This window comes from Macrotis lagotis, chromosome 8, assembly GCF_037893015.1.
Source record: "Macrotis lagotis isolate mMagLag1 chromosome 8, bilby.v1.9.chrom.fasta, whole genome shotgun sequence".
Classification (NCBI taxonomy): domain Eukaryota; kingdom Metazoa; phylum Chordata; class Mammalia; order Peramelemorphia; family Peramelidae; genus Macrotis; species Macrotis lagotis.
In genome coordinates this window covers 142,237,815-142,263,755 of record NC_133665.1, presented here as the reverse complement: position 1 = coordinate 142,263,755, position 25,941 = coordinate 142,237,815, and the positions used below count along the sequence as shown (strand labels likewise).

At 38.7% G+C, this 25,941-nt stretch overlaps 1 protein-coding gene across 1 annotated transcript in view; it reads left to right on the top strand.

The window, feature by feature from the left end:
* Window positions 1-7,682: 7,682 nt before the first annotated feature.
* SLC6A11 (solute carrier family 6 member 11) overlaps window positions 7,683-25,941 on the top strand; it is a 170,669-nt gene continuing 152,410 nt past the window's right edge. Inside the window, exons 1-3 of the mRNA XM_074198567.1 lie at window positions 7,683-8,063; window positions 19,253-19,387; window positions 20,797-20,937. Coding sequence (XP_074054668.1) covers window positions 7,841-8,063; window positions 19,253-19,387; window positions 20,797-20,937 — 499 coding nt within the window. The 5' untranslated portion in view covers window positions 7,683-7,840. The remainder of the gene's footprint in view (window positions 8,064-19,252; window positions 19,388-20,796; window positions 20,938-25,941) is intronic.

The window sequence follows — 25,941 nt, the reverse complement described above, 5'->3', positions numbered from 1 at the left end:
AGAAAACTATAAACTATATTTGTTTTCTTGATCCTTTATCATTACTACCATGGAAAGTAGACTCATCACTCAGTTTGGTTCAGAATCACCTCTGGAATCCTCCTGTTGGCAGTCAGTCCACATCTTAGCACAGTGCCCATAGGTAGTAGCAAGTTGCACATGTAGACCAACATTTACCCAATTTCACCCTTGAGTTCCTTCAATGCTCCCAGGTGGAAGCTAGCTAGACCTGGGTCTGCATCTACACTGAATGGGGAACATTGGGTTCTGTGCAATTATCACTACTTATTTAAAATAGGCAAAGAAGAAACTTCCCAACATTATTCCTTGGTCTAGACTAAAGCAAAGAATCCATTGAAACTCTATTATTGTATTGTCATTGAACACACCTCTGACATGTAATCAAGTTTAAAAACTGATCCACTCTGCTTGGTTTCAATCCATGAGTATATTAAAGAATCTCTTATTATTTGGCTTTATAGTTCCTTCAAATATACTGGCTACAATTAATTTTACTTTTGCTGAATTTTAGTTTACATACTGTTTTTCCTTGTCTTTCTCATCCTTCTTCATCCTTCCATTTTTGAAAAAAATCATTTTGGACCTGACAGAGAATTTTAGCAGAATTATTTCATTTTCTAAATAACTATATAGGATTGTTTTGTTTTGTTTTTCTCTCAAGTAACTTTGGTTTTTATTTTTCATATAGTATTTTTTTCAGGCTGCTATATAGTGACTAGCAGATGACAAGCAAGTGAATTCTGTTATAGTGGAAAGAGTCCTGGAACTGATATTCACTCTCTTTGTGATGCCATCTCTGGACCTCAGTTTCTTCATTTGTAAAATAAGCCCATCAAAAAGTAGCTATTGAGTCTATGCCTCTCACTTTATAGTTAGGAACCTGAGGTGGGAAGAGGTTAAAAGACATTCCCAAGGTCATACAGCTACTAAGTGTCAGATGGAGATCTGAACCATTCAATTATGGCACAGGATCTTGGTGAATAAAGCCTTTTTGGGGATTCAGTACTCAATCCATCTGTTGTCTCACATTCTTGGTAGGTGACTGGAACACTTTATCAGTCCTCCATGTCTTTAATGATGCCTTCTTTTTGGTAACTTAAACTCACTGTGAGTCTTCCCATTTCCCTTTGGGTTAATCATCTCCTCAGAGACCTGTGCTCCACTTGTCATACAGACCAGCCAACACCAGAGGGCAACTCAAGGCAAGTCGGAGTTCTTTGTGACTCTTGGAAAACCGGTTGCCTCTCTTTTCTTAGTTTTGAATTCTTGGGATGGTACCCTTTCTCTCACTGATGTAGGAGTATTGGATGAATACTCTCCAATCAGATTATGGGTATATCCTACGTGGGAAAATCCTCTCTTTCAATCTAAACTTTTGATGCACTATTCAATTATTCAAGTCTCCATAGGCTGAACAGGAGTTTAAAGGAATTAAATCAATTGCAATACAATGTAAACAGTCAAAATACAGTTCAGAAGTGACAACCATTTCAGGTCAAAGAAAGATTGCTCAGATGTTGTATTCCAACCTCCCTACTCCTGCTGGTCCAAAAGGAGAAGCATCAGCCAGTCATACAACCCAATGCAGGTATGAACAGTTTGGTCCTAATCTCAATTTTCATTTTCTCTCCACTGCTATTAATTGTTTCCCACATGAAGGCTAGCAGAAAGCTTGAGCCTTTCCCTAGTGTCTTCTAGAGCTCACTCATTATCTTGGTTAAATGGGGACCTATTGGTTTGTCTCAGTGAAGCAGACATCCACCCCATGATAGATGAGACAAAAAACAGAGACAAAATGGCCTAGGATTTTCCCATAAGCAGTCTTTCAGTTACTTTTGTGTGCAGATGTCATTGTCGGGATTCCATCAAATCCTATTTTTATGAAGTTTTCCCTTAAACCTTATCTTAATCTCTCTTCTTGTAGTAAGTCTCCCTCTCTTTATCCTAGTCGTTCTACTTGGGGTCAAATGGAACAGGTTGAATCCCTTAATCACATGTGAAAAGCAAAATATTCTATGATTTTTTTGCAAGGCAAATGGGGTTAAGTGGCTTGCCCAAGGCCACACAGCTAGGCAAGTATTAAGTGTCTGAGGTCAGGTACTCCTGACTCCAGGGCTCGTACTCTATCCACTGCACCACCTAGCCCCCCCCCCAAAAAAAAACCCAAAATATTTTACAACAGCCATTATGGTCTCCTTTCCTCCAACTCTCCTTAACTTCCCTAGAGTAAACATTCTCTTTGGCTAACTTGTCTTCAAATGGTATGGTTTTCAATCCTCTCACCATCAGAGGAAGTTACTTTTTTCTACACACGTGTTAGATTGTCATTGTCTTTCATAAAATTCAGTAAAGAACTGAACACAATGCTCTAGGTGGGATCTGACCATAACAGAGGAAAAACAAGGGTCTTACCTCCCTCTTCCCTGGTGTCTTAACCTGAGATCTGTAAGCTTGCTTTAAATATTTTTATAACATATTCTAATATAATTGGCTTCATATATTTTGTACATTTAAAAACATCACTTTGACAAAGAGTCCATGACCTTTTCCAGACTTCCAGAATGATCCATGACCTAAGGAAGGTTGAGAATCTTTGCTCCAATTTAACATTATTCTTCCATTAAATCAAGCTAATGTTGAATTCTGTTTTATGGATGTCATGTTACCCTGGTAACTCATATAGAATTTCCATTGCAGTCAAACTAAGTCTTTTTTTTTAGCATGACCTGTTTTGAAACTAAAACTCTTCATTTTCTAATTATTCATTTGATTTTTTTCAAACCCAAGTGTAGGTCTCTACATTTATCCCTGTTAAATTTCATCTTATTAGATCCTGCCCATTGTTCTAGCCTGTCAGTATATTTTTGGATTCTGATTTTGTCATGCAACATGTTAGCTATCCCTGCCAGTTTAATGCCATCCACAAATTGGAGAAGTTATGTCACCAAGATCTTAATAAAAATGGTGAACAGAGAAATGCTAAGAATACATCCATAGAGCATTGCTCTAAAGTCTTTTTCAATTTCCCATCGCCAATGACTCAAAGAATCATAGATATGGAGCTAGCTGGAATGGATCTCAGGTGCCATTTAGTCCAACCCTTTCATTTACAAATGATGAAACTGAGGTCCAAAGAGGTCAAAGAACTTGCCCAACATCACACAGGTAGAAAACATCAGAAATGGATTTGAACCCATGCTCAAATTCAGTGTTTGTTCCATTGTTCCTCAGGGCTTTTCCCTAATTCTCTCCTCTAGCCCATGTATATCTCTTTTGTACTTAGGAGAAATTTATCAAAAGAAAACTTGTCAAATGGCTTGTAGGATTCCAGGTGCATGATGTTTAAAACATTCCCTTGATCTACCATACTAGTAACCATGTCAAAAAATAGAAATGATGTTGGTGTGACCTGGTTTCTTCTTTATGAACCCATGCTGTCTTGTGACAATCATCAATTCCTTTTGTAAATATTCACACACCATCCTTTTAATAATGTATTTTAGAATTTTGATGGGAATTGATGGCAAGTTTACTAATTTATAATTTAAGACATTATTCTTTCTTTAATCTTCTTTCTTAAATTGGAACATTTGCTAACTCTAATCCTGTAATAAGGCAACTGGGTGACACAGTAGATAGGGCACCAGGCTTGGAATCAGGAAGACTTATTATCTTCATGAGTTCAAATCCTTACTCAGACACTGACATGACCCTGGGCAAGTCATTTAAGCCTGTTTGCCTCATCTTTAAAATGAACTGGAGATGGAAATGGAAAACCACCACAGGACCTTTGCCATGAAAATCCTAAAAGTTGTCATGAAGCATTGAACATGACTGAAATAACTGAAAAACAGCAACAATCATATAATAACTCTAAAATACTTCATGATTTTTTCCAAGATTATTTGTGGGCACTCAAATATCACATATTAGCATTCTCTCTTTACCCTGGAATATAGCTTGTATGGATCTGTTGCCTTGAACTCATTGAAAGCAACCAAGTGAGGCCTCATTTACTATGTTCTTACTTATCTTGAGTTATTAACTATTTTTAATCTATTTTTTGTTTTATCCAGTGGTTTTACTGACTATATCTTATTTCAACCATGTTAACTATTTTTATTTTCTTCTTCCTCCATAAACTACCTGTCATCTTTTTTAGAGAAAATAAAAGAAAAAATATGATTGGGTAGTAATAAATTCTCTCTCTAGCATCTCTTAATTTTGTCCTGTGAATTTCAAATGTTGCTCTAATGAAATCTTCCTTTTTCTCCAACATAACTTAAAAATTATTTTGAATATCTAAAATATTCATAGCTGTAACCTATTCTGAGTTTGGGCATTCAGGATTATTTTTAGAGAATAGGACCAGTTTTGCATTCAAGCTTTGTAACTATCACTTGCTTCTATTTTCTGTATATATCTTTTTTAAAAAAAAATCTCAGTTGATTCCATGCACATCCATTTCAGTCTCTTTAGACCCAGCACCAAGGTGGCAGCTGTGTTGCTGGAGAGGTGACACATAATAAAGATGTGTTACAAAGGAAGAAACAGCAAGGCTTAGCAATAGGTTAGATTTTGGGGAGAAGGGAATGAGATAGAATGAGAAATTGAAGGTAACACTGTAGTTTCAAACCTGTATGATTGCAAAAATGATGATTGTCTCAACAGTTTTCGAGAAATACGGAGGTGTGGAGAATTTGGTAAATTAAGTCTGGAGAGAGGTTAGCCCTGGAGAAATAGATCTGAGAGTCTTCTTCACAGAGATGAAGATTGAATCCATGGAGCTGAAGAGATCATCAAGTGAGATAGAGGAAAAAGGGAGGAGGATCAAGGAGAGAATCATGGGTGAATGTCTATGTTAGGGGATATAATATGGCAGAAGCTCTAGTAAAAAGTAGGAAGAAAGAGCTATTGGCCAAGAAGGAGGAAACCTAGAGGTAGGAGAGCTATTAAGAAGGGAATAAATCATAGTGTTAGAGGTTGCAGGGAGATCAAGAAAGAAAAGAATTGAGAGAAGGCAGTTAAATTGATCACTTAAATTTCCTAGTAACTTTGGAGAGAACATTTTCAGTTGAAGGAGGAGTGTAGCATATTTTTATCAATAAGTGAAAACATTTTAGCACACTAAGAAGAATCAGAATGGATCATGAAAGAAATTGAGGTTATGTTATTGATAGGTTGGTTTTAAAATATATGTGTACAAAACTATGTATGATATATAATTTAACAAGCATTTAAACAACTGCAAATTGACCAGTGTATCTGGATTGTGGACTGTATGTAAGAATGAAAAAAAAAGTCAGAGGGATGCAAGTTATGCAGAACTTTATATGCAAGACAGAAGAGTTTATGGTCCCAGAGGTCATAGAGAAAGAATGGAATTTATGGAGTAGAGATCATACCTACACTTTAGAAAAAAGCCTGGCAGCTGGGGTAGAGGCTGGTTTGGAGCAGGGAGAGATGAGGCAAGGAAATCAATTAGAAGAATACTGTTATAATCTAGACAAGAGAACCCGAAAGAAAGAATACATATCCATAAAAAGATGCATATGCAAAATATATGAACATTTGTACATGCATGTATCTACATTTACATGCACATATGTGTGATGTGTTATATATTCTCTGTATAAACACAACACATATGTTATGTGTGAGTTATGATGTTATGAGAGTAGAAATGACAAGATTTAGCAAGGAATGGGATACCTAGGGTGAATGAGGCTGAGGAATCAAAGGTGACACTGAAGTTCTGAGCCCGGCTGACTAGCTGGCTGGTGGTTCCCTTGACAATAGAATAAGAATTGAGAAGGATTTTGAGGGAAAGATAATGAGTTTCTGTTTTGGACAGAGTGAGTTTGAGATACCTGAGGGAGATGAGTGTCTGTAGCTCAGGAAAGCTTTTGTTGGCCATTGTCCATTGCAAGAAATAGTCTCAAAAATAAATGACAAAAAGAGCTATATGTGAATCAGTTTAAATCATGAACTGGCTGTGTATTCTGCTGAAGAAGTTATGGTAATTATATAGATTAGAGGACCACCCCCAATGATTTTTTAAATGATGCTCAAAGTTTATCTTCAGTTATTGAAAAAAATGCTTCCTTTTCAATGATATCAAATATGCTAGTATGTAGATTTTAGGGGGGAATCAGTAGACTTTAGTTGGGATAGCAGCCCAGATACCTACTGGCAGTGTGACTGGCTAGGTGCTCCAGTGGCTAGAGAGTGCTGGAACTTAGAATCATGAAGACCCAAACTTAAACCTGACCTCAGGCTCTAATTATAAGCATGATCCTGGGTAAGTCACTTAACTTCTGCCAGCCCCAGTTTCCTCGACTATAAAATGGAATTAATAATGAAGTATATCTCACAGGGTTACTGTGAAGATCAAATAAGACCCTGTTTTTATGAGCACAGCACAATGTCTGTGATAAAGTAATAGCATTTGTCGTTTGTTCTCAAAGAGAGGCGACCATGAGAAGTATGTGAATTGGATTTGAGTGAAGGATGCTGTGCTAGGTCGCCAGCCTCACTTTCTCCTCCAGAGCCATCTGGGTCCAGTGACAGGTTTGAATCAGGACGACTGGAAATAGCTTTGCATATACCAGGCAATCCGGGTTAAGTGATTTATCCAGGACCACTCAGCTAGTAAGTGTCTGAGATTGAATTTGAACTCAGGTCCTCCTGCCTCTCAGGCTGGCTGTCTACCCACTGTGCCACCTAGCTGCCCTGAAATGTGATAAAGTATTTATTCAACGGTTTGCTGTTGTTCCTTAACTTCCTTAATGAACTGGAAATAATACTCCTGCCACCTATCTTCCAGGAACGTTTAAGGGCAAACATTATTAGTCCTGTCTCTCTCTCACTCCGGGAATATCCCCAGATGATGGTCTCCACATCAGTGACCCTAAGCAGCAAACAATGGCACTAACAATTTCTTAGGGATCGTGTGCAGAGGAGAGCCGGTGGCAGGGGTCTGAGGGCCATGGAGGCTGGCACGGTGGCTGGGTTCACCAGCACCTGAGGCCCCTGGGCATCCTGGAGGGCTCTCACCTTACTCCTTTTACTTCTCATTGCCAGCCCCCCCCCCCCCAGCCAGTCCTGCCACCCCTTCCCTCCCACCAGAGGTGGGTGTGTAGGGAGCGGAGTGGAGAAGGAAATGAGGTTGGGGCAAACTGGGCAGGCCACCGGGCCATTGCAGAATGGGGGGGGGGGGGTCGGAGGCGGGAAGCTGTCTGCACTCACCCGCTCCTTCCTCTTTCCCCGCACTGGGTGGGTAGGGTCCGGGGGGAGCTATCCCGAGTGCCGGGGAGATGTTTGCCCGGGGGGTCCCGGGTACATGGGGGCACAGTGCTCCCGGAGCAGCCAGGGCCCTGGGGGAGAAGCGGAGAGGGGCGGGCGCGAGGGGCGGAGGGAGAGAAGCGAGGGCGGCCGCCCCGACCCCGCACCTCTGCCCGGCCGCCCCGCTCCACCTAGCCCAAGCCCAGCAAGCCCCAGGGGGGCAGCGGGGAGGCTGCCCGGCCGAGGGCTCGCGCTCCCGGGTTCGCCAGTCCTCGCGCCTGCCCCCGGCCCTGGCACCGGCCCCCAGCCTGCCCACTCGCCTTCCCCCGCCGCCCATCTGCCCTCCCCACGCCTCCCGCCCTCCCTCCTCCACTCTCCCCCCCTCCAGCGGCTCCTGAAAACCCAGCCCTCCCGGGGCGGCCCCGCAGTGCCAGGGACCCGCCGCCGCCGCCGCCCCGGTCCGCTCTTGTCCAGCCTCCAGGCTGCCCAGTCCGCCCGCGCCACAGTCCGCCCGGCCGTCAGCGCGCCCGGAGCCATGACCGCCGAGAAGGCGCTGCCCATCGGCAATGGCAAAGCGGCGGAGGAGACGCGGGACCCCGAGGCCTCGGGGGCCGGCCCGGCGTCCGGCCGCGACAAGAAGGTCCACGAGCGCGGCCACTGGAACAACAAGCTGGAGTTCGTGCTCAGCGTAGCGGGCGAGATCATCGGGCTGGGCAACGTCTGGCGCTTCCCTTACCTGTGCTACAAGAACGGAGGAGGTGAGGGAGGGGCGCCGCCGGGGGGCGGAGGGGGGCGGAGGGGGGCCAGGACCGTCCCTCCAGGGACCTGCCTCCTTCTGGCGATTTCCCTGTGCCTTGCTGGGACTCACACCTACCTGACAAGGAGACTGGGCGGGCATGATCTCTAGGTAGTGCCCCCCCACTTCAGACTGGCACGGACAGCTTTGTATATTGGCCCAGCACTTTCCCTGTGCCTTGCTGGGACTCACACCTACCTGAGAAGGAGACTGGGCGGGCATGATCTCTAGGTAGTGCCCCCCCACTTCAGACTGGCATAGACAGCTTTGTATATTGGCCCAGCACTTTCCCTGTGCCTTGCTGGGACTCACACCTACCTGAGAAGGAGACTGGGCGGGCATGATCTCTAGGTAGTGCCCCCCCCACTTCAGACTGGCACGGACAGCTTTGTATATTGGCCCAGCACTTTCCCAGTGCCTTGCTGGGACTCACACCTACCTGAGAAGGAGACTGGGCTGGCATGATCTCTAGGTAGTGCCCCCCCCACTTCAGACTGGCATGGACAGCTTTGTATATTGGCCCAGCACAAAGGAAGCTCCTTGAGGGCAGGGAGCCTTTCATTGGTGTCTTTATCACTAACAAAAGTGTTTCATTGGTGCCTTTGTTCCCAGACTGTAATTACTTTGTTACTAACAAGCTCCATGTTTCATTGGTTTCTTTATTCCTAACACAAGAATTATTTTATTCCTAACAAACTGTTTCATGTGTCTTTATTACTAACAGTTATGACTTTACTAGTTCCATGCCAAAGGCTCCCTTTGTGTCCTTAGTATGACCACTAATTATTTTATTACTACTATGCCAAGTGTTTCATTTGTATCTTTATCACTAACAGGCCTACTCGGTCTTAGTCTATTAAGAACAGTTTGTTGTGTGGATGTGCACCTCAGACACTCAGCTTTCTTTTGAGTGGGTTGGTTGGGACTCATTATGGAAGAAGAGCAAAATGAAATCACTATGTTTGAGACAAATTGCAGTGTGTCCAACTGTGGCTGAGTGTGAGAACACACACATGTGAAGCCAAGACAAATGTATTAGGTGATACTCAGACACACTTATACTTGGGTGAAATTACCCCCTTGGTCTTCCTGTAAATATCCCTTGAGGTTTCAGGTACACATCTACCTAGATCCCAGATATTCTTCAACCATTTAAATATTGTTTGGTTTTCTAAAGTACTTAGAAAGATAGAAGTGTTCTTCCCTGCCCTTCCCCTTAAAAAATTCACATTAACTATGGTCAATTCACAATTCTCATCCCATCTCCACCCCAAATAAAATCTCTATCTATGTCCCTGAACGATAAAGTGGTTCATTGTCCTAGAAAGTATGCTGGACAGGAAAGACAGTGACAAAAGTTTTAAGATCCATAAGAATTGGAAAGAATACAGATTCTGGAATCAGAGAACCAGGGTCTATTTCCAACCCGGATGTTTACAGCCTGTGTGACCCCAGGTAAATCATTAATCTCCACCAGCCTCAGTATTTTTCATCTGTAAAATGAAGGAGTTGAACTAGATGACTCAATCTATAGAATTCAATTGACACGCTATTGTGAAAATGAAAGATGCCATTCGTAAAAGATTTTGCAATCCCTGGGGTAATATGAGTGTCTACTAACTATTGTAGAAAGAATAAGAGAGGCGATCTGGTGTCTTAAAATAGTCAGTTGATAAGCATTTCTATACTGTGCTGGGTACTTTGTTATGTCCTGAGGACTGCGCAGAAAGTCAAAAGTTAGTGCCTACCCTAAAGGAGCTCACAGTTTAATGGGAAAACAATCCACAACCAACTAATGCCAACAGGCTAGATTCAGGTTAGATAGGAAATGATCAACAGAGGGAAGGCACTAAAATTCAGAATTGGTAGTCTTCCTGTAAAAGAGGAGATTTTAGCTAGGACTTGAAGGAAGCCAGGGAAGCCAGGAAGGAGAGATGTGGAGAAAGAACCTTCCCATGGGGGACAGCCAGTGAAACTGACTGGAGCATAGAGATGGAGTGTCTTATCTAATAGTACCCTGAACTGAACAGTAGGAGACTTAAGGTGCATTCTACCTCTACCATCATCCACGACTTATTTGACTCCTCTGGCCTTGGCTTGATGGTTTATTTCCAAGCTCTCTTCTAACATGCCATGACTATGAATGGAAGGAAGATACTGACTTTCCTAGGCATGTTGCTGAACTTTTATTTCCTCAAAAGATAGCAACAAGTGGCTCAATTTGTCTCTGTCCCATTCCACCCCCCCCCCAAAAGTGCTGTAAGGTCTATACAGCTCTGAGGGAAATATGAGTAGGAAATGGAACGTAGCATACCCCTGGTGATTTCCCTTGACCCCTAGGAAGCATGTGTGCTTGATTCTGGGAATCCATAACTAAATGAATTTTCCTTCTATTAGTTAAAAAAATACCTTTCCAGCAATACATATACTACTATTTTTCAAATGTATGCAGATATTATTTTGATGAATAAATGTAAATTCATTTAAAAGAATCACAGAATTTAAAGAGGCTTTTTGTTGTCCTGAATTTTCTCAATCCACAGATACAAAATATATAACATATAAAACATATCATACAGAGGTCCAACTTTGTTTTTAAAAAACACTACAACAATAGTATTCCTCATTTCTGCTCAGGATGATAGAATTACCCAAGAATGGAGCTTGTGTAGAAGACAGATAAGGAATAGGAAAAGCGACAGATAAGGGATAAGAGAGACCAGTTGACTATTTATACTCTTCACAAAGAGCTTCACAACACACCACAATTTTGCTAACTTGAAAGCCCAAAGAAATGGTGAGGTGGGTACCACCTTGAGGCAATTGTCTAAGTCTCTTCATTCTGCTACTCTCAGCTTTTTCATCCATAAAAAAATGGAATTCAGCTAGATGCTACTTTTAAGGTCCCTTACTTTTCTAACCTTCTAGGTAGAGTGCTGTGGGGATGGCACAATGAACTTCAACTAGCCTTGCAAATAGTCACTCACAGCAAAAGCAAAATATTTAATTTGGTATTATTTAGTATCAATGTACTATTTGGGAAATTCTCTGAGTCCATCTTTTTATTTAGCAATTATTTGTAAGGCTTTTTAAAATATAGATTGCATGGTGAAGGAGTGATATCATCAAAGATCAGTAAACAGTCCAAGAAAAAAGAAATAATTCACAATCAGAGCTGTGTCAAAGTTGTTTGATTGGGAAAATCATTTAACCACTATCTGCCTCATTCTACCTCACAGGATTGTTGTAAGGCTCAAATGAGATAATATTTATAAAATGCTTTGCCAACCTATAAATGCTGGGGGGTTTTTACTATTATTTAAAAATATTTTATTTTTCCCAATTACATGTTACACTCTTGAAAGCTTTGAGTTTTGAATTCTGTCCATCCCCCCCCTTGCTGAGACAATGAATGCTTCTTAACTATTTAAACACTTCAGATCTTAATGAACTGCCACCTGTCAGGACATACATCTACTAGAATAGTCATTGGCAGTTTCCTCTATCAACAACAAAAAAGCAAAATTTGTTTACATGATTTCTACAAGATAACAAGGCCTGCCAGATGTTTTCCCCACTTTTATTATAGTGACACTGCCTTAAAAAAACCCTGAAGTAGCTTATTTTGCATATAGGATGTTTTCCATCTGTCCATAGCCTATTTCTCAAAGCTCTTTCTGTGCCATTGGTATGGTGAGAACAGAAGAGAAGGGCCACTTCTTGGTTTGAGCTGTTTTCTTTGGAGACTTTCATAAATAGAGCAAGTTGATCTGAGTCTGCTCAGCACTGATAATGAGGGGGCTTTAACAGTGTTTGTATGAGAGCTAGGTCTGGGAAGCAAAACTGCCGTCTTGCCTTCTGCTGTGGGAAAGACATTGCCAATGCTCTACAAGGTCCTGGGTTATCCAATTTGGTATCATGTTAAACATTTCTCCTTATTACTATCCAGTAATAGATATAATAGGTGGATGAAAGATAGAAAGTCTTGAATTCATCTTCTGCTTTCTCTCTCTCTCTCTCTCTCTCTCTCTCTCTCTCTCTGAAACACACACACACACAAACACACATGAGATATAAAATCATCAGTGTTTCGCACAGATCTCTAAGACAAAGTTACAAATACCTTGTCATAAATAAGGAGGGGGAAGCTTAGAACAAAACTGGGGGAAAAGAAGAAATTTAAAAACATGATTTTTGGAATATAATAACAAAACAGTTAACTCATCCTCAGCCAAAATGATTGCATATAGATTTCCTGTATTCTGAAATCAGTTCTATGATGCTGTGCTATGTGAAGGAAAGGAAGTTGGTGATTAACAGAATTTTACTGTGATACTTTGGTGCTCACTGCCACAGCAGGCGTCCAAATTCTAGTATAAAAATACAGAAGGAAAAGTTTCATTGAGAAAAGTCTAATGGTGCACTGTAGTGGAAAAAGCTCTAATAGAGATCCAGGAGAACTCAGCTCAGCCACTGGCTCATTCACTCCAACAAAACATTTCACTAGTCCAAGTTTTATTTTCCTTGTCTTTAACAGTAAGGGGATGGATAAGATGGTCTCTAAAATCTCTTCTACCTCTGTAACATTTTATGATTTTGGTTATTTTTAAGCTGATGTCCCCAAATCTTTCCTTGGGTGGGTAGGTATACACATACATGCACATATAATTTGGACTTAAGTTAATATATATAAATATACATATATTCATCTTGGATAGTTTATCAGAAGGACCTTTTAATCTGCATTCTCTTGTCAATGGACAGGAAAAAGACTTTGGGTCTTATTAAAAGTTCAAGGTTCATCGTTAGATTGGGTATCAAATGTCAGGTGGTGTTTTGCTTTTTTTTGAAAAAAATTGCCTAATATTTTACAATATTGAACCAGCTCCAAAAATGAAACAAAACAAATTTTTTTGCTTAGCAAAGATGGCACTTCTCAAACATTTTTTTCCATTTTAACAATCTGACTTATTGGATCTCTCAAGTCAGTGTTATTCTTTCTTATTAAGAAATATTAAAATGGATTTGACTGGGGTGGCTAGGTGGTGCAGTGGATAGAGCACCGGCCCTGGAGTCCGGAATGCCTGAGTTCAACTCAGGCCTCAGACACTTAAAAATTACTTAACTGTGTGGCCTTGGGCAAGCCACTTGCCCCCATTTGCCTTGCAAAAAAAAATAAACCCTAAAAAAATGGGTTTGACCACTGAAAGAGTTAGAGATCAAGTTTGCTCATTGTAGCATAAACTGAGTGAAGAGGGTTCTTTAGTTTTGAAGGAATTACCACCCACCCAGGCAGTCAACAGATTACTAGATCAATCATTTAATTGACAGACACATATTAGTACATATAATATGCCAGATGAAGGTGATACAATGATAACAGTGAAGCAGTCCCTAACCCCCAAGAAGTTTACCTTGTTAGCTATTAGCTATTAGCTAACAGTCATACTAATCAAACTGATTAAAGGAATGAGGAGAGAGACATAAGGATTGGTGATTTCCTCAGTAGTTCCACTAGTTAGACAGAGATTAAATAAATTCTCCCATCTCCTATAACTAGCAATTAATCACAAGCAGGATTTAAACTTAGTTCTTTTTTTTTAATTTTTTAGGTTTGTTTTTTTTTTTTTTTTGCAAGGCAATAGGCTTAAGTGTCTTGCCCAAGGCCACACAGCTAGGTAATTATTAAGTATCTGAGGTCAGATTTGAACTCAGGGACTCCTGACTCCAGGGTCGGTGCTCTATCCACTGTGCCACCTAGCCGCCCCCTTCCTCTTTCTAAAACTAGTATTTATCTACTACATCAAGATAATGCTTCCCTAATCAGAGATCAAATTGTGTTTTTTAAGGTGTTCTACTTCAGTGCCATGCTATTTTAAAGGAAACCTTCTTCTGACAGATAAGAATATATTGTTAATGGATATGCTTTCAATGTTAAGAGGAGAGAGGGAGAGAGGATGGTTCCAGAGAAATTCAATTCTGTTTGGTATTTCAATCATGTTGGTCTTTTTAATGTATATCATAGATGGAATTGTATAAAGAAAACAGAGAGAGAGAGAGAGAGAGAGAGAGAGAGAGAGAGAGAGAGAGAGAGAGAGAGTTCCTTTCTTACAAGATTTATTGAGGGGCAGTTAGGTGGTGTGGTACAATAGAGAGAGTATTGGCTCTGTAATCAGGAGGATCTGAGTTCAAATGCAGCCTTAGACATTTGACACATCCTAGCTATGTGATTCTGGGTAAGTCCCTTAACGCCAATTGTCTTGCCCCCAAAACTCAACCAAACAAACAAAAAAGATTTACTGAAACCAGTTTTCTTTAGCAACATATTCATTTCTCAGTTAACCATATTCCTCTTCCCCTTAATCCTTCCTTGTAACAAGTCAAAATAGTTAAGGAAAACTATTAAAACAACTGTGTCTGGGGGCAGCTAGGTGGCACAGTGGATAGAGCACTGGCCCTGGAGTCAGGAGTACCTGTGTTCAAATCCAGCCTCATACACTTAATAATTGCCTAGCTGTGTGGCCACTTTACCCCAATTGCCTTGCAAAAACAAAAACAAAACAGAACAAAACAAAAAAACCAACTGTGTCTGGCAGAATATTTAACTTCCACTCCTATAGTCCCCCTACCTATCAACGGAATGAGTTTCAGCTTCTGTTATCAATGACCAAGATTGGTCATTATAATTTATCTGAGTTTTTTCACCATTTTTGTTATTTTCATTTATATTATTTTAGTTTCTGTGCATATTATTCATCTAGATCTATTAAATTCATTCTATATTAATCCATGTTATATCAATTCATAAAAGTTTTTCTATAATTTTCTGAGTTCCTCAAATTTGTAGTTATATAGTTGTCCATTTCATTAATGCTCAAAATGTCTCCATGCATTCATCAAAGGATAGTTAATCATCTTTTTGTTTCTAGTTTTGTTTTGTAAGGGTATGAACATACCCTTATACCAATATACCCTATCCATATACCAAAAAATGCGTGACCTTCTCTCATTAACCTCCTTGGAATATACATCCAGGTAGGTGAGTCAAAGGGTATGAACAGTTTTGTGGCCCTATTCCAAATCCACATAATCTCTTTTTTAAAACAAATATTTTGTTTTATTTATTTTAAGCGTTCCTTTAATTTTTAAATTTTGAGTTCCAAATTCTTTGCCTCCTCCCTCACAACCTCTATGAAGGCAAGCAATATGATGTCAATTATATACATGGAATCATGCAAAATATATTTCCATATTAGCTATATTTCAAAAGCAAGAAAAGTAAAGTGACAAAATTATACTTCAATTTGTACTTCTAGTTTATCAGTCCTCTCTCTGGTGTTGGATAGTATTTTTTCATAATGAATCTTTTGGAATTTTCTTGGATTATTGTATTGACCAGATTATCTTTTACAGTTTATCAGTATTACATCATTGCTGATATTGTGCACAATGATCTCCTGGTTTTTATCACTTCACTTTGCATCGGTTCACACAAGTCTTTCCCAAGTTTTTCTGAAACCATCTCCCTCATCATTTCCCACAGCTTAATAGTACTAATATCCCTTTGATTTCTAATTCTTATTTACCACAAAAAGCTGATCACATTCTTACATACATGTATGTCACTTGAAAACAACATATGCATGTTTATGTATACACACACACATATGATTCTTGGAGCATAGTTCCAAATTCTTTTCCAGAATGGTTGCACCAATTTACTACAGCACAATCATTCATTGGTGTACCCATTTTTCCCTCATGACCTCTAGCAGTTTTTATTTATGATGGTACCTTAGAACTGCTTTAAATTGTCTTTTTCTAATTAATAGTAAGTTAGAGCATCTTTTCATATGACTACAGATAGCTTTGGTTTCTTCTTTTGAAAATTACCTGTGGATATCCTTTGATCCTTTATAAATTAAGGAATGGTGTTTATTTTTACATATTTGGCTTAGTTCCATAACTTGGTATATATTTGAGAAAGGAGGTCTTTAGCAGAGATATTTGATAAAAAAATTTTAATATTACTTCATTGTCTGATACCTTTTAATAAAAGTTTCCTTGATTATCCCATTTAATTAGATCTATTTTTGCCTTTGCTTTGTCTGAGATCATTATTACTACCCCTATTTTTTTATTCCTGTGAAGAATAATAGATTCTGCCCCAGCCCTTGAACTCTGTGTGTGTCTTTCTGTTGCAAGTATGTCACGAGCAACAACATTTTGACTTTATAATCTAATTCATAATCTCTTCTGTTTTCTACTTCCATTTTATGGGTGTGCTCAATCCCATTCACATTCATAATTATGATCACTAACTGTTTATATTCCTCCATTCAGTTTTCCTTTGTTTCCTCCTCTTTGTGTGTCCCTTTTATCCTGTCTTTCAAAAATCTGGTTTGCTTTTAACCACTGCTTTGCTTAGTCAGTTCTCCCTTTTATCATTCTGCTTTCTATTTACTCTTATCTCCTTCCCCTCCTATTTTCCTAATGGGTAAGCTCCATTTCTATACACAATGGAGTGTATATATGCGTGATTGTATATATGTGTGTATTTATATATTTTCCTCTCTTTGATTCAGAGGAGAGTGAAGTTTTGACTGCCAGCTCTCCCTATTTTCCCCTCCAGTATAAAAGTTCTTCCTTGAATCTCTTTTATGGGTGAAAAATTTACCCATTCTACCTCTCCCTTCCCCCCTTTTTCCTGTGCATCTGTCTTTCTCACCCCTTCACTTTTATGGGGAAATTATTCCAATGTAGTCAATTGTCTATATGAAATCCTTTTAGCTAACCCCAAAACAATAAAGTTCTTAGGCCTTACACCATCTTTTCATATGGGAATGTAAACAGTTTAACTTTATTGAGAACCTTATGATTGCTCTTTTATGTTTATCTTTGCATGCTTCTCTTGAGTATGTTTGAATGCTCAATTTTGTATTCAGCTCTATTCTTCTCATCAGGAATGCTTGAAAGTCCTCTCTTATTAAATATTCATTTTCCACAAAGGATTATATTATTTTCCTTGTTAAGTTATTCTTGATTGTAAGTCTAGATCCTTTGCTTTCCAAAATATCATCTTCCAAGTTCTTCAGTCCTTTAATGTGGAAACTGCTAAATCTTACGTGATCCTGACTGCTTTCAATTGGTTGTTTGGAATATTTTCTCTTTGACCTGACAGATTTGGAATTTAGCTATATTCCTGGGAGTTTTCATATTGCAATCTTTTTAGGAGATGATCAATGGATTCTTTTAATGTCTTTTCTCTCTGGATCTAAGACAGAGAAGCAGTTTTCCTCATTAATTCCTTGACATTTGATGCGTAGGCTTTACTTTGTGGCTTTTGAGTAGTCCAATAATTCTTAAATGAGCTTTCCTTGATCTATTTTTCAGATTAACTGTTTTCTGATAAGATATTTCCCATTTTCTTCTTTTTTTGACTTTGTTTTTATTGTTTCTTGATTTTTCATGGAGCCATTAGCTTTCACTTGTGAGTTCTACTTTTTAAGCAATTATTTTCATCAGTGTGATTTTGTATGGTTTTTTCCATTTTGCCAATTCTCTTTTTAAGTTCTTTTCTTCAGTGAATTCTTTTTATCTCTTTACCATTAGATCAATTTTCTTTTTAAGGCATTATTTTGAGTATTTTTGTGCCCCTCTCTATTTTCTTTTACCAAGCTATTAATTCTCTTTTCATAATTTTCTTGCAACTCATTTCTTTTCCCAAATTTTTCTACCACTCTTACCATTCTTTAACTCTTCCAGGATTGCTGTTGGATTTGAGTTTAACATTTTCTTTGAGGCTTTGTTTGTAGCTGTTTTCACATTGTAGTCTTCTGAATTTGCGTCTTGGTCTTCTTGCCACTGCAATAACTTGTTATGGTCAAGTTCTTTTTTATTGTTGTTTGATCATCTTTTTAGTCTATTCCTTGACATTTAAATTTTATGTTAAAGTTGGGTTCTGCTCACCTTGATCTGAGGATGCATTGTCTCAAGCTTGAGGCTTCAGGCTGTTTTTCAGAGCTAGTTCTGGGAGGGCTGCAAGTTTTGGTGCTTGATTATGAGAGGTATAGTCATTGCTATCATGGTATTTACCTAGGAAGGGACCTGGTCACCTGCAGCCAAAAGTGCTAGCATTCTCTTTGCCTTGGAATTTGACTAGGGACCCTGCTCTCTTGTGTCAGACCCACATTCCTCCTCTCCATCCTAGAACTACAACTTTGTATGGCCAATAGATTTGCTAATCAGCAGCAATTGTACTCAGTACCAGTTTAGTCCCATGGAATCTCTTTCTGAACAGTTGGCTGACTCCCCAACTTTCTCTAGGTTAAGATCTCCCAAAGTTGCTGCTGCTGTTGCTAAGATCACTTGTCCCTGCCATAGTTGTGAACACCAGACAGGCTTCTATACTGATGTCAATGAACTTCTCCTGCTGATCTTCTAAGTTATCTTAGCCAGGGGAAAAAGTATCTCAACCCGATCTTCCAAAATTTGACTTGAGGTGTTATTTCAAAGTTGTTTGGAGGAAAATGTTGAGAAAGTTCAGTTACCTCTAATCCTCCATCTTCCATATTATCACTTTTTCCCCAAATAAATTAAAATCCAGCTTTGTTTCACCATCTTTAATACTTTTCTCCCTATGGGCTCCTCACTGTAAGGATATTTAATTGTCTTATATCTGATCAGTGCTATAACAGACGGAACTCTGAAAGGCTTTTCTTATGGAAAAGATCATTTGTGGTTGATTCACTCCCTGGGTAAAGTTGTTCTTCTTTAATACAAGAACATATTTGAGGAGCAAAAGAAGACAAAACAGTTTTTAAGAGTGAGTAAAGGGGTGGCTAGGTGGCTCAGTGGATAAAAGCACTGGCCCTGGAGTCAGGAGTACCTGGGTTCAAATCTGGTCTCAGACACTTGATAATTACCTAGCTGTGTGGCCTTGGGCAAGCCACTTAACCCCATTTGCCTTGCAAAAGCCTAAAAAACAAAAGAGTGAGTAAAGACATATTGGTAGCTGAATTTACCACCCAGGTCTTCAAAATATGTGTAAGTAGATTTTTGAAGCTCAGAAAATGTTAAGTTTTGTAACATGTTTTAGTAAATTTAGTAAAGTTTTTATAAATTGATTTATTTGACTGTATTTTTTTGCAGGTGCTTTCCTGATTCCTTATGTGGTATTTTTTATATGCTGTGGAATACCTGTGTTTTTCCTGGAAACAGCCCTGGGACAGTTTACTAGTGAAGGTGGCATTACATGCTGGAGGAAAATTTGCCCTTTGTTTGAAGGTAAGTTCAGGATTAATTTTGTGTTTGTACATGCCCAATATGTTTGCATACCTATGTGACTGCATGTCTATGTGTGTGCATATGATCACAGACAAACATAAATGAATGTATATACACAGAAAGAATTGTATGCTTGATTATGTGTTTGTGTATGTATGTATGACTACATGTATGCATGTTTTACATATACATTTGTATATTTTTTAATCTGAAACTGTGATTTCACTGGGGTTAGGAACTTCCTACATGGAAGGGTCACATCCCTTTATGGTCATTCTTATATGGGACCTACCAGTGTAGTCACTTATTATTGTCTTAGGGACACTGGGGGTTAAATAACTTCCCTATGAACCTACAAGCTAGAATGTATCAGAGGCAGCTTGTTTGCCTCTGATACTCTGATATTAGCTAGAGAGACCACATTGGACCTGGGTACAAGAATATATTTCTCTGTGTGCATATGTGTAGTATATGTTACCTATGCTCATATACACACAAATGGACATGGAATCATATATATATATATATATCATATATATCATATAATATATATATATATATATATGTATATGAATGTGTTGTACCTGTATCTGTAAATATGTTTGTTTCATTGAAAACTTCATAAATCACTTCTTGTCATGCAATAATAATTAATCCCTTCCATTTACCATAATTTGTTTAGCTATTTCCCAGTAAGAGAGTAATGAATTATTTCTAGTCACTTTTGAATAGGGCTACTGTTAGTACTTTAGCACAGATAGGTCCCTCGTTCCTTTTATTGATGGTTATATACTCTGAAGAGTGGGCAGAAAGAAACAAATACTGTGGAACATAAGATTGAATGTTTCTAAAGATATTAACAACCTTACATTCTTAGTAAAAAGAAGACTAAACAGTGCCATCATAATAATCAATGGTGTTATCTTTTACATTTTTGTTTCCTGGCCTCCATACCTAATGAGCATCTTCATAGTCAAAGCTCTATTCTGTCAATGAATCCATTCCTTAGCACCTTTAACCACAGTTTTTACTGGGAGTACCTATTCCTTCCTGTTCTGTAGAGATTCCGGACACATAATGAGACCTTAAAAATTTCATGAATGAATTAGTATTATATGTATATACATATATATTTGCGTGTGATATGATGTATAAATAATGTTGTCTACTCTTCCCTTCCCCAGAAGAACTTAAATTTTTAAAAGGTGAGAATTGTGCATAGTATTTTGCCTAAAATAGGCACTTAATGATTTTTTATTGAATTGAATTGAAATTAAATAAATTGGAAAAAAAAGAAATGAAATAAATTGAATTGAACGAAAAGTGGGAAACTGAGAACTCTAGTTGGGAGCTTTGAGAAAGATGGAAGAAGTGACTGATTGCAATCTGTTTCTCATATTCCTCCTCAGGTATTGGCTATGCAACTCAAGTGATTGAGGCCCACTTAAATGTATACTATATCATCATTCTAGCATGGGCTATTTTCTACTTGTTCAATTGCTTCACCACAGAGCTACCCTGGGCCACCTGTGGGCATGAATGGAATACAGGTAGGAGCCAGAAATTCTCTCTTAAGGTGCCCAGAATAACTCCCTATTTGTGACTGTGCTGGAATATGGCATAAATTTAAATGTTCCACAAGGTCATAAAAGAGATGTTGGAAGTCCCTGAGTTCATGTCATATAGAATGGGTTATATTTGGCCTGAAGAAGATAATATGGAGGTAGGAGGGAGACATGATTTCTTTTTTCATGTATTTTAAGGATTGGAAACTGGAAGAGGTTTAAACTTGTTATAATTTGTCTCATGGGGCAAAAATCGGAGCAATGCATGGTAGTCACATTGGAATAAATTTAGGTTTCACAGAAGGAAAAACTTTCTTATAATTTTAATGCTATTCAAAATTGGAAATTCTTGGGAGACTATGGGTTCCCCCTCACTTGAAATTTCTGAACAATGACTGGGTGAACATTGTGCATCCTAGGGTAGATCATAGTGTGGTTGAAGTAAATAACCAATGGAGCTTCTTCCAACTCTGGCATTTTCTAATACTGAAAGAAGAAATGCTCCTGAAGGATTTGGTGCTTAGGATAAGTCTTGAAGAAATTAGGGGAATCTAAGAGTCAGAGTTTGTAAGAGAAAACATTCTAGGCATTGGGGACAACCCATGAAAAAGCATAGGGAGGGGAAATAGTGTATCAGTTATAATGTCAAACTAGTTAGTATAGAGTACAAGGAGGAGAGTGATGTGTTAAATTATTTGAAAGGGTCCAGGTTGTAAAAAGTTTTAAATGCAACATAGAAGACTTTCTGTTTCATCCCTGAGGTATCAGGGAACCACTGGAATTTATTGAGAAGGGAGGTGACATGAGCTTACAGCAAAGATGGACCAAAAAGGGAATGGTGAGGCAGAGAGGTCAAATATAATAATGTAGGCAAGACATGGAAAATTTTGAACTGGAATGATGGAATTGTTATGGAGTGTTGAACTGGAGGGTTATAGAATTGGAGAGAAGGAGATGTTTGTAAGAGATGTTGTGGAGAATGTATACAATAAATGAATATATGGATGGGTGAGAGGGAAGAAGTGGGGATAGCAATATGGGTGGGGGTGGAGAGAAGGCTATGTTTGCAAGAGATATTAGAGCGAATGTATACAGCTAATTGGATATGTGGGATGAGTGAGGGGAAAGAATTGGGGACAAAACTGAAATTGCAAACTTAGGAACTGGAAGGAAGGTGATGCCATTGACAGCAACGGGGAAGTTTGGAAGAGGGGAAAGTTTTGAGTTCTATTTTGAACATGTTGATTTTGGGATACCTATGTGATTTCCAGTCTCAAATGACCAGGGGACAATTGGAAATACAGTCTACAGGAGGCAGGTCATGGTGGATCTGTAAATCATTTGCAAAGAGAAGATAATTAAATCCATGGGAACCATTGAGATGAATGTAGTGAATGTAGGGAGAAAAGAAAAAGAAGAAGAAATGGGTTTGAGTGGATAATGATATAATGATCCAGGAAAACAGAATGAAGAGAGAGAGAGAGAGAGAGAGAGAGAGAGAGAGAGAGAGAGAGAGAGAGACAGAGACAGAGAGACAGAGACAGAGAGACAGAGAGGAGATAGAAACAGAGAGATGGAGAGAGGGAAGGAGATAGAGACAGAGAAGGAGAAAGGAGATAGAGAGAGAGAGAGAGAGAGAGAGAGAGAGAGAGAGAGAGAGAGAGAGAGAGAGAGAGAGGATCATTGATGACAATTTCAGCTGAATAAGTCTGGAAGTTAGAAATACAGAGGACTTAGAAGGGTATTAAGAGGAGGGGAAGTGGAGGAGATGTCATTTTATTCAATCAGAAATTTCTCATGCTGGTCACTATCCAAAAATCATCAAGAAGTTTATGAAGAACTCCTCACCAGCTGTTGCTCCTGCTGATGAAATTAGAAATCTTTCTGAAGGACTCGAGGTCTTCCATATTAAATCACCATATACCTTAATTACTCAATGCCTTCAATGCAATGATGAGGATGAAAATGTAGAAAATATGGTTCCAAGTTAAGAAATAAAAGGGGAAGGAAGGAAACAAAAATTTATTAAGCAGCCACTGTGCAACAAGCACTTTGTTAGTGCTTTAGAAATATTATCCCAATTGAATCTCACAAAAACTCTGGGAGATAACATGTTATTATTATCATCCCTATTTCATAGGTGAGGAAACCGAGGCAATCAGATACTAAAGGATTATCCACAGGTCACATAGCTATTCTGTGTCCAAAGTTAGATTTGAACTCAGATCTTCCTGACTTCAGTACAGCTAAGTAGTACAGTAGATAGATTTAGAGTTAGGAAGTCTCATCCTCCTGTGATCAAATTTGACCTCAGTTAGTTATGAACTGTGTGACCCTGAACAAGACACTTAACCCTCATTGCCCCAGTTTCTTCATCTAAAAAATGAGCTGAAGAAGGAAATGATCTGAAGAAGGAAATAGCAAATACACCAGCACTTTTTTTTAATTTATGTTTTTTTAGGATTTTGCAAGGCAATAGGGTTAAGTGACTTGCCCAAGGACACACAGCTAGGTAATTATTAAGTGTCTGAGGCCAGATTTGAACTCAGGTACTCCTGAATCCAGGACTGGTGCTCTATCCACTGTGCCACCTAGCTGCCCTGACACCAGCACTTTTGCCAAGAAAACCCCAAAATAAGATCACAAAGAGTTAGATATGACTGGAAACAACTGAACAACAATTTCCTGACTCCAGGCCAAATACTATATCCATCTCGGTAACAGGCCAAAAACTTAATGACTGTAGTAAAATAACACACGCTTCTCTTAAAATGGTATAGCCTCACCCTCCCACCCCTGATATCTTATATGAAGTACTGTTGAGGTTGGGAGTGAGGGAATAAAGAGTCTCTGTGGTGGGTTTCCTTCAGCTTTATCTCTCTTGACAGTTGTATTTCTAGAAGATCTGTGGAGAACTTATTAGGGAACATAAGCGTGAGTCCCCCAGGATGGGCAGAAATGAATTGATTATACCTACTCCATTGGAAGAAATAATCAAATCAGTGATATTTTATGTCCATTCAAGAGCATTTAAGGATGCATTCCATTTCTCGAAACGGTTGAAAATTGTGTATATGGTGAGAGGTGAACATCATATAAAAAAAAAAAGAGGAATCAAGCATATTAGATAGGATGGGAAAGGGAGAAACATCTTGTTCTAAATGTGGAAAGCATTTCCAAATCTTTGTACAACCAGACCATTAAGTAGACAGAAAGAAGGAAAGATACAAGTAGTTATTAAATAGAAACTTGTTTCAGACCCTATACTAAGCACTAGAACAAAGCAAAGCTAGCACTAAATTAGAAGAAAATGAAGATGAGAAAACATGGAGGGCAGGTACAAGCTTCATCTGGCTTATTTTAATAAGCTATTCAAAGCAAACAATGGGAAAATCCTGAAGAAAAATAGATAAGTGCATACCATCCCAATTTCCTTTGGAAGCTTACCTGAAGCAAAGCAATTATAGTGAAGAATAAGCCAAAAGCAAGTTTGCAGACAGCTTGGTGCCAAATCAAATTAAATAAGCCTGTCCCAATGAAAGTGCCACCTACTGCTCTATTTGGAGGTTGAACATCTCAGTTTCCTTTCTGCTGTGTAAAGAAGTGTAAGGCAAGGAAAAAAGTGTTTGCAATTTAGTAGATGTTCAGTAAGAATTACCCCTACAGATGAGGAGACCCTTCAATGACTCCTCATCAGACATTGTGTTGTTTGCAGTAAACACAGGAATATTAGAGAACCTCTTAGACAAGACCTCCAAGCATTCTAAAGCAGAGATTTGGCCTTTGGTATATCATGGATACCATGGGAAGTCTGTTAAAGAAACCTGTGGATCCTTTCTCAAAGTATTTTTTTTAAATATGTAAAAGGAAATTCATTAGATTGCAAAAAACTCAATTATATTGAAATAGTGACCAAATATTAAAAAAATAAAAATCAAGTTCAAAAACTCCCAGGCTAAGAACCTCTTTTCTAATAAGTTCATGCTAACAATCCACACAAGATAAGCAAATGAAGGGGCAGGTAGATGACACTATGAATAGAGCACCAGACCTGGAATCAGGAGGACCTGAGTTAAAATTCTGTCTTAGGAACTTACTAGCTCTATGACCCTAGGTAAGTCATTTAACTTTGATATGAAGATAGCAACTGCACAATTGAGTTAATTCATTGATTTATATGTCTTCTGCAGACCCTACAAATAGATAAGAATACAGAATTTAATAGATAGGGCTGGATGACATTTGGGAAATTGCATAGCATTTTTAATGAACCCAAAATCTTTGTTCTCTTTTGAGGTACCACGATGCAATCAAAAAAGCATTGAGTCAGAGTCAGGGGGGACTGAATTTCAAATTCCTACCTGATCCATCTGTGTGACATTGAACAATTCACTATCTTCTCTGGGAATCGGGTTCCTCATCAGTATGAACTGGGGGAAGGAGACTGATTAGATTATCTCTCCTGCTCAAAGTCTCTGACTCCATAATTCTATGAGATGATCTCTCAGATTTCTTCCGACAATAAGTCATCAGTTTTGAAATGCTGATTGACAGACACTTGATTCCCTGGAGTTAGATTCCAATCTTAAAGTAAGAAGATCTGAGTTTGTAGTTTGGCTCTGCTACTGACTAGCTGCATGTCCTTGGGAAAGTCACTTAGCCTCAATTAGCTTCAGTTTCCTCAACTATAAAATACACCAATGGGTCCAAGTTCAATGTTCTTCCAACTATATATTATGCAGTTTAATAACAAAGTTACCTTGTTTCCCTCCTTAATCCTAATTTTTTATTTTTGTTTCAGTTTATTTTTAATTTTTCTTTATTCTTATATCTTATATTTTTCTTTATTATTACTTTTGACTTTCTTTTATTTTAACTTATACGTAAATATATTTTGAATGACTTAATCCTAATTCTAAGCAGCCCCATTGCCGACTGGACAATCACTGCACTGATCGCAGTTAAATGCTTTCCTGGTGTTCGTTGTCC